This window comes from Rhipicephalus sanguineus, chromosome 1 (genome assembly GCF_013339695.2).
Source record: "Rhipicephalus sanguineus isolate Rsan-2018 chromosome 1, BIME_Rsan_1.4, whole genome shotgun sequence".
NCBI classification, from domain to species: Eukaryota; Metazoa; Arthropoda; class Arachnida; order Ixodida; family Ixodidae; genus Rhipicephalus; species Rhipicephalus sanguineus.
The window spans coordinates 90,009,642-90,025,419 of NC_051176.1; the positions used below are offsets into that span (position 1 = coordinate 90,009,642).

General features: G+C 44.3%; 1 protein-coding gene across 2 annotated transcripts in view; it reads left to right on the forward strand.

Moving 5' to 3' along the window:
- Positions 1-14,051, forward strand: part of LOC119393792 (nonsense-mediated mRNA decay factor SMG7) — a gene marked incomplete at its 3' end in the record, with an annotated part of 93,827 nt that extends 79,776 nt beyond the window's left edge. For both annotated transcript variants that reach the window (XM_037660956.2, XM_049415034.1), the window contains 3 exon segments: positions 257-404; positions 7,325-7,837; positions 13,925-14,051. In XM_037660956.2, the coding sequence (XP_037516884.2) occupies positions 257-404; positions 7,325-7,837; positions 13,925-14,051 (788 nt within the window).
- Positions 14,052-15,778: the final 1,727 nt, after the last annotated feature.

A 15,778-nucleotide genomic window follows, 5' to 3' on the forward strand; every position in this document is an offset into this window, starting at 1 on the left:
CTCTGAGCGAATCTATAAAAGGTTGAATTGTCACGGTGTCGCAGCGGCACTAAGTCTAGTTTTCATCCCCTGCACATTTTTTAATGTTTAGGATATGCCTCTCTCTTTGAGCATTCCTCCATAGACTGTTGAATGACTAAGCAATGTACATGCACTACTCTGTCAAAGGGGTGTTCAAACATTTAATGTCCCTTAGGTGGGACCCTTCAGGTACACTCTGATGCCAAGCACCTCATGTCTGCCCTGTTATTTGCAGGCGTACGAGCAGCAGTGGCAGCCGTGTGAGCTTTCATCTGCCCCCTACTGCCAATGGACAGCCCCTGAATGCGCCTGCTGCTCCTCTCACCTTCGACCCAGGGGTTGCTCCAATGCCACCACCACAGCCACAGCCACACTTCAGCTTGGTAGGTTTAATTCAACATGTGCCTTGCCATTCTCGAGGCTAAATTGGCCACTCTGTGTGTGTGGGACTTTCCAGGCTTGCTACCAAGAATATTTAAAGGTGATGGTTATATAACTTACTACTATTACAGTGGTTCTGGTCCTATTGTCTACTGTGCTGAACAGTGCCAAATGGGATTTGCTATGCCATTCTGACAAAATCAATGTGTAAACTGCCCCGAACAAAGTCTCCGAATTTGATGGCATCTGATGCACTGTTGCACTCTTGATGTGACAGAACGTGCGCAGTTCGATGAGCTTTCTAACGTGCATTTTCATCAATCATCTTCTCGTCACCCACAATCTTCATTTCTTCGTAGCTGTGTGATGCTTGATAACAGGATCACAAAAGCATTAGCAGCAAATGATGGGAAAGCCTTTTGTGCCTGTTCTATATCTGTGTACTTATGTTTACTCAGAATTACAACAGGAATTACATGCAATTTCTGGCTTCGCATTTTTTTGTGATCTGTGGTTGCCCTTTGTTACTCCGGCGGATGAAGCATAAGGTTTGCCTCTTCGCCTTCGGAAGCCTCACTTGCCAGTGTTGCTACTGCCAATACCAGGTTCATCAGCACATAATTTAAAACAGAATTAAGCTCCTTTGACCAATGAGCACAGAGGCAAAATTTTCATAGCATGGTGATATCTGGAAAAAAAAAAAAAATGGTTGTCTAATATGCGAACTCAAACCTCGACTCTTTACCACGATGCACGAAAAGCCAGATGCAGAACTATGTAGGACTAAGCTAGCTTGTATTCCATGATAAAGTGCACAGCTCGAAATCGGATGAAAAGGAACAACTGAGACAAGTGATGCCCCCTTCCATCCCTTGTCTGCCTTGGCACTTTGCTTGCCAAGTTGCTCCTTTCTGTTCCTTATCTGATTTCGCACTGTACACTTGATCAAAGAACTAACTAGCCTTTTATGGGGAATTTATTACTATGGACGATCACACACACATGGACGCAGACGTGCTCGAGGTACCTGGATGCGATGCTGTGCTCTTGAGGAACTGTAAAAGTGCACTCGGCAGAAAAGGAGGAACATCATTAAATAACATTGTGTTGGTGAAGCTAGTTGTGTGACGTCATGTTTTTTCTTAGCTTTCCATTGTGATATCAATTATAGGAAGCTTTCAAGTAAAAATTCACTTTTGGTCTGTCACTCTTACGTTCAATAAAAAGTACTATTGCGATAAGATCTCGCCCATGAGGTGTGATAATCATGCGTTGTGGATGCAAGGGTGTGCATCATCATCTAATGCATGCAGGTGAGTGTAGAGCTTCTCTTCTAGTCAGTGCTGCCATGCTTGCACTTTCCTTGTTGCTCTACTAGTACTATTATGTTACGTTCCCAACTCCTTCTGTAGCCCTAAATTTGGGGCTGCAGTGTATGTCGCTGAATAAATAGGCAAATATATATATCTAATTAAATTCCCTGTTTGAAGATCAAGATTATATGTACTAGTCGAAACCAAATACATATATTGAATCTGAAGGAGATCACAAAAACATTCGATAGTATGTAATTCGATAGACTATAAGATAACAAGGCCCTGAAGCACACAGCAACTTACCAGCTGGTGCATCCCAGTACCACGAAGTTACTGCGTGCAACTAGAAAGGAAAACATAACAAATCAAGCACACTTTATTTACGTGCAAAAAAATTCTTTATCCTGGTTTGCTTCTTCTTTTGCGAAGGTGAAGACTCTTGTTTAGATGTTGTCAAGATGTGAAAGCTCTGTGCATTTCATATAGCTACAGACACAGTGAATCGTGTCAAATGTCGATGCCAGTTCAGCGTTCTGTGCATGGTCACGTTGCTGTCGCGTTTGGCCAATCGCTACTTCAGCTGCCTTCTTCCTAGATTTCAACGATACTTGCTAGAATGTTCTTGTCAGTGAGATTCCATATTGCCTGTACATTTTTATATTGGAATTCACAAAACTGTCTGCAGTAACTTAAGCTGGAATAACTCCCACAAATAAGGAGGGCTCACGAAACATATCGCCCATGCATCTGTCGTCTGTCGCATCTTCCAGAAGTTTATCGGCAGCAACCATGATGCCTGTTTTTTGGAAACAGTCGTCTACAGTTTCCAGCTTTACATCCCTTCAGGAACCTGTGACCATTTAGATGGCCATTAATGGGTCAGTGTTCAGTTCGGTGCCCATGCATAGATTGAGCAGGAGCCTCTCTAGGAGTTACCTCTTGTAGCCAACCTCGAACAGTTTGATGATGCCTTGGTCAAGTGGCTGCAGCCTTTCTGTCATGTTAGGTAGGAGAAACTTGAGCTCAATGTTTTCCAGGTCACTGGTGGTATTATGAGCTGAGCAGTTGTTTGCCAGCAGACAAACTCAGCTGCCCGACATGCCCATTTGAGTGTCCCACGCCTAAAGGCATTCGATAGACAACTGACTTGTCATCCACTCCTTCCCATTGAAGCTTTAGCGAGCTCGAAGTTGCTTGCAATTCTTGGAACTGTGCAGTAACTGCCTTCCCGCTCACAAATGGCTTGAGCTTGCATGATCTATCCATGTTGGCTGGGAGCAGAACACTCGCATTAACTTTACTAATTTTCCGCCCCGATAACTGCTGTTCTGGAGGTTGAGCGTCTTATTTGGCAACATTTGCCTAAATAGCCCGGTCTCATCCGCATTGAAAATTTCTTCAGGAGGAAATATCAAGCATATTTCGAGCCACTCCTCAGAAAGCCAGTGCTGCATCTGCGTGCTGACAGCTTTACTTTCTCCAGAAATGGTTTTACACACAGTGTTTTGGCAGCTCTTGAACCTCTGCAGCCAACCAATGCTGTTGCTGAAGTTTCTCTTGCCGAGTGTGGTAGCAAACCGGTTGACTTTTGCTAGTATTAGCATGGGGCCATCCGCTGTAATGTTTTTCGCACAAATATCCAAGAACTATGCATCTCAGATTTCCTTGATTTTCTCATGTGCATGCGAGCACACACGGCAGGCTCCCAATCTTGTTTGGTTAGTGGTTTGCAGCTTTATAGTATTCTCCTTGGTCTTTGGAAGCTTGATCAGTGTGCTGTGTGGAATGCCAAAGGTCTTCTTCTCGCCTTTCCAACATGCTGGATCACTTTCAACATCATTGCAAAGTCCAAGTTGATTTTTCTTACACTTCCAGTGGCTATCTCTTGCAGAAAATGACACCACATATAGGCACTGAACCCATAACACAGTGCCATGAAAATCTGCTTATATGCAGTCGCACACTATGTACAACATGCCCACAACACAAGGAAGCACACGGGCTTTCCAAGCAGCTCAATGTGGCTCAACTGACTGCTCACACAACGTGCACTGTCTTTAGCAAGAAGCTCAAAAGAAAAAGAAAAATTGGGGCAGCTACATACTAGTAGTGCGAAGACTAAGGAAGCGGAGGAACTGGTGGTGTTGCCCTCCCTCTTTTTCCTCCTCCTTGCACTCACTACCCTTTCCCACCCCTATACAAGGCAGCTCCACTAACGTGAAAGCTGGGGAGGTGCGAAGCACCGGTGTTTCCCATAGGGACATGTCAATAGCAATGAGAGGACAGCGTCCCCTCATTGCTATTGGCATGTCCCTTTGGAAAACCAATGCCATCTAAACCCGCATCTTCCGTAACGTAACTTCTATGCTGTGCTATCGCTGTCTACCTATGCACTTTATTGCGTACTTTGGGAGATATCTATTTGATCTAGCCTTGGGTGTGTTAGCCAGTGCCACGCACAGCCATGGTAGTAGATATATTTTTAGTAGGGGTGTGCGAATATTCGAGTTTCGAATTCGAATCGAATAATACCTAATCGAATAATTCGATTAGACTTTCGAATATCTAGTATTACAAGTTTCGAATAGTTCGACAGGACGAATATTTAAAACACGACAAAGGCCAAGGGTGCAATATGGTTAGGGTAGGGTGGCAAAAACGCTGACGTCATTACAGTAGGCCTTTCGTTAGAACTTCCCGATATCCTGATTCAAAAGCGAGCGCATGTTTATTTTAAAGCAGATTATTTAACTACTGTATGTGAAAAAAAGACACATTACAAAACGGTAAAACCCTTCACAACTTCGCTTCCCAAACGAAGGCAATCTTGCGTAGTTCGGTCGTGTATGCCACGAGCACTGTAAAATGTCCTGTCTTTGGCCCGCGAAACCCTCGGTGAGTGGCTTCATATGTGAAAATTTGTTCATGCTGTGCAGTCGCCACTTCCGCACCGCACCACTCGTTCAAAAATTGTCATCGTTCCGGCGCGCAGTTAAAACGCTGCTGCGTACGGGCGCCCGAAGATTTTCAGGTCCAGCGTACCCATGGGGATGAAGCACAACATTACCATTGTCAGATGAGCGGCATTGCGCGACCATAGGAAAAAAAAGCACTAGCTACCTTACCCCCTCTGTTAGCCGTTAGGCGTGGCACTGCTGACTGAAATGGCGGCTCTTCAACATGCATGCGCGCCCATAAAAGCTGAAAAAAGACTAGCGTGTAATAAAGCTGTCACCACGCCGTAGCATCCCTTGAGTTTTCCGCTGTCTTGCCGTAACTGGCGCTACACGTTTTGTGTAAATACACTATTCGATATTCGATATTCGATATTTCTGGCCACTATTCGGCGCTATTCGATTCGAATTCGATTCAAGGTGAAACTTCACTATTCGCACACCCCTAATTTTTAGTCGTAGATTTCACTTAAAATGGGAACTTTTGGAACAGACAACTAGCCAATAAGCCTTTCTATGCTACCTCTTGGCATCATGAGGTGGCATATGCCATTTTAAATGAGTGATACGAGGAACTGATCAATGAGGGGAATTGAGGGGCTAAATTAGTTTCAGTTTGCCATAAATTTTGCCACAAACTTAATTTGTTTTTATTAAATAATAGAATTAATAAGCTTTGTGCCACAAAGCAGACTCCCATCAGTTAGCTGTAAGGTTATGTAGCAGTGAAGTAGCAGCAGCAGTATAAACATTTAATTGACACATTCTTTTTTGTTCCCCAAAATTTTCATAGGTGTGTCTTATGCAGCCAGTTTGTTTCCATGTTTTCTTTTACTAGTACAATAAACCATGCGTAGCCACATTCGGGACGGAATTGAATCTTTATTTTTCACTGTGGAGTGACTATGGCAACAGATGTAAGCTCCTTGCCATGTGAGCAGCAAAGTGGCCTCAGTAGAGGCCAGAGGCCATCATCACGTATACTATTTTACTGATGTGTTTTCATTTTTCATAAACAAAGCATTGAACCCATAAAACTGATGCAAAGGTAGAAAAATGGCACCACAGTTTTTGGCTGTTACATTACAGTGCCCACCACCTATCTGTTTTAAAATAAGCACCAATTATTTGTAATCATCAGTTTGCATACAGGAAGTCTCAGTAGTCCAGCAGTATTTGCAGTGTTTCCTATTTCCTTTGTATGTACCATTTCTCCTTTGTATGCACATGTTCAGGTGTGATGTGATAGTTGTTTGTTTATTCATCTTGCGCACACTGCGCTGTAGTCACCGTCAGCGACATACTTCAAGGTGCTTACAATGTTGCACTTAAAGGGACACTAAAGAGAAACAATGAATTGGTTTAGATTGATAAAGTGTGCTCAGAGAACTCTTGTGTAGTTTATTTCACCACCATAGGTTTATTATTAGAGGAGAAAACCAAGTTTAAAGTTTCATTTTTAAATTTCGCGCCGAACTTTGTAATTCGTGACGTAAAAGACTTCAAAGAGCATTTAACGTATTTTGGTGCCACTGGCTCGACGAAATTTCCCAAAACTCGTTATGTCAAGTCTCTGGCCCCCTCAGAGGACAATGTACTTCGATTTAACTGATTCGGAACTACGTAGGCCCAAGCAGGTGCCGTCAAAAGTATGTGACGTCACGGCAAATAGTGCGGGAATTCCAAGGTGGCATTGCTACCTGTATTTTCTTTTTGAGCGTTTTCTCGCTTATTAAGCGTATTCGCGCAGAAAGCGTGGTGTTTTTGGTATCGTGGAAGACTACTTTACTAATGCGAGAAAAATCATTTTGCTCTTGAGTGTCCCTTTAAGTTATTCTAAGGCCAAGAATGGTAACCCAGCGATGTTGCTGGCAGAACTTTTGACAGTGTGTCAGAAGATGAGGCCTTTGTTGGTTGTGAGCAAAGTACTATAAATAATAGGTTTTCTGCACCTACAAAGAGAGCGTTACGCCCAAATTTCATTCTGCTAGAATTTGCAGCCTGTAAATATAGTATTATACTTATAGTGCCGTTAAACACGAGAGTGCAGCATACTACGATGAATGTACAGCCATGCGACGCTTTATCATGCCAACCGTGTTAAATGTACAGGTGTGCGTCTTGTAGTTGAGGGGGTGGGGGCATCCAGAGGTGCAACTTTACACCGGAAAATAGGGTACATGTTTACTTACTTGAACCTGTCCTAGCAATACAAGGCTGCAGCTTGTGAGGGCCAAGGCTCACAAGGAAACATCAGAAATAACTGCAAATTATAAATTTTCTATAGTAAACTTGAAAATTCCACTGGCTGAAATCAATCTTGATTATTGTAACAAAAATTTACATCACGCAAGCTGTGCTACGCCCACTGTTCTCTTTTTCTATGCTTTACCAACTATGTGGGCTGTCTAAATTTTGCTTTCTGACAAATTTTTCATTATCATTAAAGTTAGTATAGATATTTATGAAAGGTTTGTGCACTTTTACGAAATGCGTACGTATATGTATAGAGAGACACAGTAGAGTAGGAGCGAGGAGTCGTTTGAACTTCCTGAAGGACCACTGGAGTTCTCTAAAGCTTGAAGCAGTATTTTGTGTACAGATGGAGTAATGATTTTTGGCATGTTTCTTCTTTCCTGCTCTCCTCATCAGGCTGACACTGGTGGTGCGCAGCAGGCAGCGGCTGCCCAGCAGGCCTCGTCCTTTTTAGCTGGCGGGCCTTCCCTGGCAGGACCGACCATGGGACCTTCGTACCTGTGGAACTACTTTGTGCCCACACAGGTGGGCCCTATGGCTGCTCCTCCGGCTGGGCCACAGCCACCCCCGCTGCTGTACCTGGGCACCAGCCAGCCCATGGTGGCCCCACAGCTGGAAAACCTGCTGCGTCAGCAACAGCAGCATCAGCAACAGCAGCAACAACAGCAGCAGCAGCAGCAGCAACAGCAGCAACAGCAGCAACAACAGCAGCAGCAGCAGCAGCAGCAGCAGCAGCAGCAACAACAACAACAGCAACAACAGCAACAGCAGCAGCAGCCACAGCCACAGCCACAACCCATTGAGCCCAGCAAGGTGGCCAGCACTCCTGCCGATCTTTTCCAGGGGAATCCATCACCAGCAATGGCTCCCCCATCACAGCCACCCTGGATGCAGCAGCAGCTTATGGAAGTAAGCAAGGCCCTTATCAAACTCCATGCATGGAACATGCCACAGTCATTAACATGCATGGCCGTTCTCATAAGCTTAAAGAACCTTGAGGAAGGAGGGGTTTATAGTTCAGGGTTTTTCAGAGTGCATTCAGCAAGCGGTGACATGTTCCCTTTGCATCAATTGTGCCAAACAGTGCTTAAACGTGAACCCTGCTACCTTTCCCCAAAATACAGCAAATCTGCGTCCATCCTATGTCACGGTAGAATGTGAGAGGTGCAAATCTGCATTCACCCTGTTTCACGGTAGAATGTGAGAGGTGTATGAACTGCATGAAGCCACTCTGGAGAGGGCACCCCAAGTACTCACGATTGCCTCTGGCACTTGCCAATAAGAGGCGCAAGTAAAATGTGTTCACGAAAATTGCATGTAAGTGAGCCAGCAAAGGTTTGAATGTATTGCCTGGGTCTTCTTTTGTGGCTGCATGGGAAATTCATTATATTAAAATTGCTGGTAAACATGATTTGTTATAATTTAGTTTAAAAATACATTGTGTATTATGAACATAAAGTTGTAGAAAGTGAAATAGTTGCTTATGTTGAAAATTTTGTTACATTAATGTTTTTTATGTTGAGGTTTAACCATAACCAAAGTGCCCAGTGAGTGGTTCAAAGATTTGCCGCTCTTGTGAGTAAACACAAGGTGCACTCAGCTGGCTCTAGTCTGTGATAATTGCCTATACAGGCAGAAATTACGTCCCTATTCTTGTTCTATAATAGGTATTAATGTCATTCATATGAATCTTTTTGGTGTCAAGTTATTGCTTTAGCAAAGTAATCTCTTGGTCTATTACTATGAATCTAGGAATGAAGAGGAAGGCTAGAGACGGAAGCCATTTAACAGCCACAAAGAAATTGTGGCTTGTGAGTAACCCTTATCCAAGGCCCTTTCTTGGCATGCAAAAAAAACTTCTTGGAAATACTTTTACAACTGATTGTGAAAAAGAGTTCCTGTGCTGCCCTACCGGGTTTCACAATAGGGGTCTGAATTTATTTTTCTGTCAACAGTTCTCATTTCTGTGTTTAAAGTTGGTGTTTTTTAAGTGTGTCTTCCTCCTAGTACTATAATCTCCCCTGTTCTTCCTCAATGTTCTTGGCTTTTAAAAACCTGCAGTATCATGTCACCTCATCTATATTTACCTTGTTTCCTCTTGCCACGAAAGTATTTTCATTGCCTGCTTGTTAATGCTGATCTGATTGCACTGACTGTACTGCAGATTTATTCTGAACACATTGTTTTCTGACCCCTGCATTAAATCTGGTTGCTTTTAATGGCCACTGGTGGTATTGTTCTCTATTCAAAGCAAATAAAAAAAATGGAAAAGTTCACCAACTTGTGCATGTGGGTGAATTGGGACGTAACATCAGAGAGTTATACCGCGATCACACGCTCATGTTGTATGACAGTTCAAACTGAAGGTAATTGAAATGTGCATGCCTAATTGGCTCCTTTGTGTGACCTCTTGGAAGGGAGCCAGTGAGACTTGTAAATTTCAATGATATTTGATTTCAGTGGTCAGCATAGGTCGAAGCACCTACATCAGTAGACTTAATATTTTATTCACGCAATGGAATCACTACGTCGCTGCCGACCACATCAATGCATAGTGGCTCTCACCATAACTATTGCGGGCAGAAATGATGGAGAAGAGCATAGGCCTTTGATTGGATAAATGTAACGTTTCAAGTGATTGATACGATTCATAAAAAAAAAATATATTACAGTCGAACCCACTTATAATAATCCCACATATATCGATCTATCGGTTATAACTACCATATTTGGGTGCAGTTACGATTTTCCTATGCTAACCATTGAAGCTGCGTCCATATATAGCGAACATTCTTCAAAGCCTCGTACTTTTACAACCAACACTTCAGACACGGTCGCGGTAAAAATATGGTGCATACGAAGCGAAAAAAAGTTAAAACATTCCTTCTAAAGCGTGACGGGCGTGCGCTCGCGCGTGCCCCGCTCCAGTTTACTTGCGACCACGGTGCTCGCGACTAAGATATCCCAGATCGGCGAGCACCGCACGCAGATTTCGAACGCTGCGAGCGAGGTCGCTCACTTTCCAGGCGTTTCTTCAGTTGCAGAATGGCAGTGAGGAAAAAAAAATAGTAGGCAGCATGAAGCCTTGCGGTCAGCTTTCGCACGGTAACCTTTCCTGACGCTGTTCTCTGCAGCTACGACCGCCTGCGATGAACCAAACAATGCCTTGGAAAGCAAGAAGGCATAAATGCAAGAAGTGATAACCGCGATAACTTTCCATCGCAAAAAGGTTCACTGTGTCCCTAAACTAGTCGACGCCACAATGTGCTGCAGAAGGTCGTCCGTCTTTTTGGTAACGGCAGAGACCAGTCGATTGGTGATTACGACTTCCGTGCGATTGCGGCGATGCTTTCGCGGATAAGCATCAAAAAAGAGCGAAGGCGAGGTGGCGGACGTCGATGAACGTGCCATTATGACTTATAGCCGACAACCTTATCACAGTCATCTGTAGATATCTGCTCGGCTGCGCGTGTGGCGTACGCTGTACACTGCGGATTGACGGTGGTACGGGCGCGCCATGCTGCCGTTCGCAAGTTCGCCGCCGCCGCGTCATGCGAGACCGCTTTAAAGTGCGCGTCGCTCTGTAGAAACGAAAGTAGCTCGCTGTTGTTGAGCGACGTGGGCACCGAGAAACGTCGATGCACTGACAGCGAGCATATACTGCGTGTTTGACTAGGTGACAACTCAAGTGCGCCGCGCATCGTCGTGCAGGGCCGTGAGAGCATCGCGTAGACGTCGAGTGCACGTTGCTTGCAAAATGCTTGTTTTCGTCTTGTTGAACGAAGAGGCTAGTCGCCACACCCGTGCACGGTCCGGAGTGAAGCAAGCACGAAGAACATACAAACGCGCGCATACGGCATACAGCAAGCGGCCCGGCAGTGACTTCGCGAGCCGAGTAGGCGATGCGCTGCACGGAACTAGCCAGGGTTGATCGGCTCCACGTCACGGTACCGCGCTTCGGTGAAATAGTGTCAGCTCATTGCAAAGGCGGTTAATTCACTCGTGAGCACGCAGCGGGCGTCGCTTCACGACGCAAAAAGGCTTAGCTTGTCACCGAAGGGGTTGTTAGCACTTTAATAAAAGTGCAAAGAAAAAAAAACGGCTTGGCCGCTAAGCGCAGGTTTTTAAGGGCGAGTCTATATACAACGAACTTCTGATATAACGACCACTTTTCGCGACACTTTCGAGTTCGTTATAAATGGGTTCAACTGTATTATCGGGTTTTCTTTTGCATGCTTCTCAATTGAACGCCAAATAGACAACATTGTAAAAAAAAATGACTACTACAAAATACAATAGAGGCGTTGGCTGCTATTTTGCCTGAAGCTTCTGTTTGCACAGGTCGGATGGCCATATGAAAGGCTTCTCTCGCTTCTTTCTCTTGCTTGTGTACGTTTGCGATCTGTCTTGTTTCGCACATGTGGTACGCTCTTGATTGTTGTTGAAGCGGTGCGTTATGTCGTCACCATGAGTGTGTCATCGTTCGCGGCTGGCCGACGGAGAGGCCTAGCGATGGGAGGGCACGCGGAGTAACGAGACGAGATGCAGCTTGCTGGCGAGACTAGAGAGTGTCCTGAGTGTTTATTGCGTCGTGTTTTAAGGAGAGGGCCGAGGGTTGATTGGCTGATACAGAGGGGCATGACACGGGTCACAAGACGGACTTGGCCACGTCGGGTTGGCTACAGAATTCGAAAGCAGACATTGGTGGAGACACGGCTCCACCCTGCGGCATTGACGGGTGACACAACACGCTGATGTATTGATGTAACAACAGGTGTCGCACGACACAACACGGTGCAAGTATCCCCCTTTCAGGTTCGAGACTCTCAGTTTGAGGAATCTTTATTTGCTGTACTTTTTGTTCTAATGCAAAGAGATAGTGTTGTAAAAAAGATGATGATGTGCAACTTGAAAACACAGTAGGGGTGCGGCCTGCTTTTTAGCCTGTGGCCTCCGAACATAGAAAATGCACACATGAGATTTTTTGTTACACAATAGTTCTTCTTCTTGCCTGTGTACCCTCCTGAGCAGCCTCGTTTTATACATGCTGTGCACTTGTGTGTTTTACAGCATTCAAAAGGCGAATGTTTTTCACCTCAACACATTGTTATTGGTCTCACCCTTTTTCTCAGGGTGTGGGGGTTGCGGCGCCACATTGTTTGTTACTGTGGTAACGGCATGATAGCTGTGCTGGATGCAACAGGTGACAGCTATTTCAATATGGCCCCCAACTGGTACAGTGCAGACATTGGGGCCTGACTTGCCAACAAACACTTACTCACTGTTCAATTCTCCTTGACCTTCTGGTCTGCACCACATGGCCAAAGAAGGTTTGGAGCAAATGCCTCCCCTATTTTTCCATTTCAATATGGCAGTCCCATGCCTGGCTCTTTTCCCTTTCCTTTCTGTTTTTAAGCTGGGCTCGTCCACACTGTTTGTGTGATTCCTGTCCAAGACTAGCTGGATTTGTCCACACTGAAGCAAGCACTGCTGTATTGCTGCTGTCAAGCTACCACGCTCCTTTCCGTGCATCCCAGGAAATGAAAGGGCAGATAAACTAGCAATAATGGCTGCTCATGATACATTTGTAAACTTGAAGGTACCTTCCAAAGATTGTATCCACTAATGTTGACCAGTGTTCAAGTCAAAGTGGCAGGAGGAATGGGACTATAGGCTATACAGTAAAAGGCCCTGCAACACTTCTTCAGCATGGTCAGAAAACGCTGCCGATTGGTAGTCGAGGCTCTCGAGAACACGCAAGCCAAACATTATAGCGCAGCACGCGACCTGGGATTTACAATAAGTTTTCAAAATTAGCTAAAGATCGCTTCCTCTTCTCTCAAAAAATGATGCTATTTACTCAAAATCACTGCATCATTGACTGAAGTTCTACACCATTCGCTGATTTGAACATGGCGGCCTCGGTAGTTACTGCAGCCGCCGCGGGAGGCCGTCACTCGCCCGCACGTGCGATCGCACTGAACATGTTGTGCGTTCAAAGAAAAAAAGAGAAAAAGAAAAAGTGCTCAAGGTCACGGGGCTTGCGTGATGTGCCTTCTTCCCCCGTGCCATCCCTCCCTGCTTAGCTTCCAGCGCTTTCTTAGGCACGAGAGAAGAGAGAAAGCAATTACAGCGTGCGGCAAATCTTTGCAACTCTGCTCGTACTGGATGGATTCTAAAAATTTTTGCAGCGGTCGATTCGTGAGGCAATGAGCTCCTTTAGTGAAGCAGTTCCATGGCTACTTGGAAAAGTGTTGCAGGACCACTTTAAGTCGCCTTCACATAGGACACACACTTGACTCGCAATTTTTTACTGAGAGAACAAAAACTGGAGTGCGAACAGTGCAAGGAGCCTCTTACTGCGAATCACATTCTAGTAGCGTGTCAGGCATTAGAGAAAGAAAGATGGAACAGTTTTCGTGAACTATACAAACCATTAACACCTTTCCACTCACATTTAACAATATCAGAACATGCACTAGTCTCCCTAGAAGATGCTTTTCTTTTAGACTTTTAGAGACCACGAGTCATTTAAACAAACTGTAAAAGAATGTTTTGTTCTTATTATTTCTTTTATTTCTCCTTTTCTTTGTACATTACCTTGTGGCTGGCCCATCATAGCCACTGTTGCTTTTGCACCATGAAACTCAACATAACTAACCTTTCCATGTAGTATTTTGTAGCATTGACAGATGGCACTGCAAAAAAATAAAATAATATGCTCAAAACGCAAACTTAGGTCACAAATTGTTTTGCTGCTGGCAGTGCATTGAAGGTAATCATCTGTCCCTATTTTTAAAAAGTATATTTTCCACTGTGCTTACAATTAAATTGCTTTTATGAATTATTTAAGTTGTTTTAAGACAAGCGGAATTGATCACCTAAGCAATGAAAAAACTTCAGTTATTTTTAGGTCGTTTTAGGCCAGAAAAACTCTGCTTAATAATGACGAGTCCTAACTGTGTGGTGAGAGTATCTGATGTCGTGCCCATGCAGGTCAACGGCTGCCAGGTGGTGCCCCCAACTGGTACAGCGCAGACATCGGGGCCTGACTTGCCAACAAACACTTACTCACTGTTCAATTCTCCTTGGCCTTCTGGTCTGCACCACATGGCCAAAGAAGGTTTGAAGCAAACGCCTCCCCTTTTTTTTCCATTTCAATATGGCAGTCGCATGCCAATGGCTCTTTTCTCTTTCTTTTGATGTCCCTTCCAACTTTCTTTTCTTTTCTTGCTTGTGGCTGTTTCTGTTATGCAAATATATGACCGTTGTTTTCCTAGTGCAGTGTGCTTCTTATTGCTACGAGTTAAAGCCTAGTTACATGTGCAGTACAAATAAATCGGAAGAGCCAAAAACAGCTCTGTCTTGCTTGTATATGGATGTTTCATATTTTTCGGGCTGCCTAGCATAATAAAGAAAAAAGAGAAAGGGTTTCAGTTCAATAGAAAAGAGTAACCATGGGAAATCCTTTAATGGTGTCTCAGTGAATAGAATTGAATAGTGATTAGAATTGAACTATTCTCAGAGCGCAATGCATCGAACCCATTCGGTGCAGATAACTTTTTAAAGGGGCCGTGAACCACTTTTTCAAGTAGTCAGGGAATGACCTCAGTATCGGAGTTTATTGCCTCACGAATCGATTGCCGCAAAAATTTTTCAAACCCATCAAGACTGAATGAAGTTACAGAAGTGTTACACACGCTTTAAGTGCTTTCTCACTTCTCTCATCCCGATGAGCGCACTGGAAGCTACACAGGGAGGGGTAGCAGAGGAGAAAGATGTTGCATCAACACGTGTCATGACCTCATGACGTGATGAAACGTGATCGCTTTTTCCCATTGTGATTCTTAAGTGCACTAGTGTGGCTACCGTGTACTGTTAGCCGACTATGGACCATGGCGGCAGCCTGTGGCAGCACCACATCTGGTCCAAACGCCACCCTCGATTTATGTCAGCTATTAGCCAATAGCATGCCCTCTGCTGTTTCATTTAAACAGCAGGTGCTGGCAGCTCCGAAGAAAGTGAGCGTAGGCCTCTGTATGAAGAGAGGATGCTTGAGAAAGTGGCAACTTCACTTGTAAACTCTTAAGTGCCGCACACGACTGCAAGATTTGGGCTAAGCTGTTCATAGCAGTGTCTGCTTTCTGCAGGATGTGTTTTTTCACTAAGCCAGAGGGGTGGTCCATTACACCTTCAATGTTACTGTGAATGCTATCAATGAAGTGCAGAAACAGTAATGCAAGGATATCACAAGACATAGCTGCTGCTTAATTGAAAAGAGAATACTTGCACAAATAGCAAAGTATTTCTTCGTCAGTGTCAAGTATTTTTTCATCAGCCTTTGTCACATTGGGAGCTTTAGGACATGTATGCGTGGAACCCGATGGCATGCAAGACAGTGATGAGCATAGATTTGCTTGTCTGGACATCTACCTTTATTATCCTTTCTGAGTTTTTTCTCGGCGAGTTATGACAAAACACTCTACTTTTGTTTGGAAACAGATGAAGGGAGAATTTTAACAGAAGTGATTAGTATCTGTCACAGTCACGTCGACTTAAGAAACCGCAAATTTTGTCATGTTTCAGCATCTGCACTGCCATCTTCCTCCCCTTTCTTTACTTCTTTTTCTTTTCTTTTTTCTGTCTCCTTTTTTATTTCTCATTTTTATTATTCAGAAAAAAAAAAAAAGAGAGTAGTACATTCTTTTAGTGGTGTGTCAGCGATATGAGCAATAAGCTCTGGACTGTAAGCCTCCAGTGTGTTTGTCAAGAACACCAGAGTACTCCTATAGACCCTTTTCGAAAAAGGGCGCCCCTAGCGCCGCGCACGAAAACTACAGTCTGCCGCCA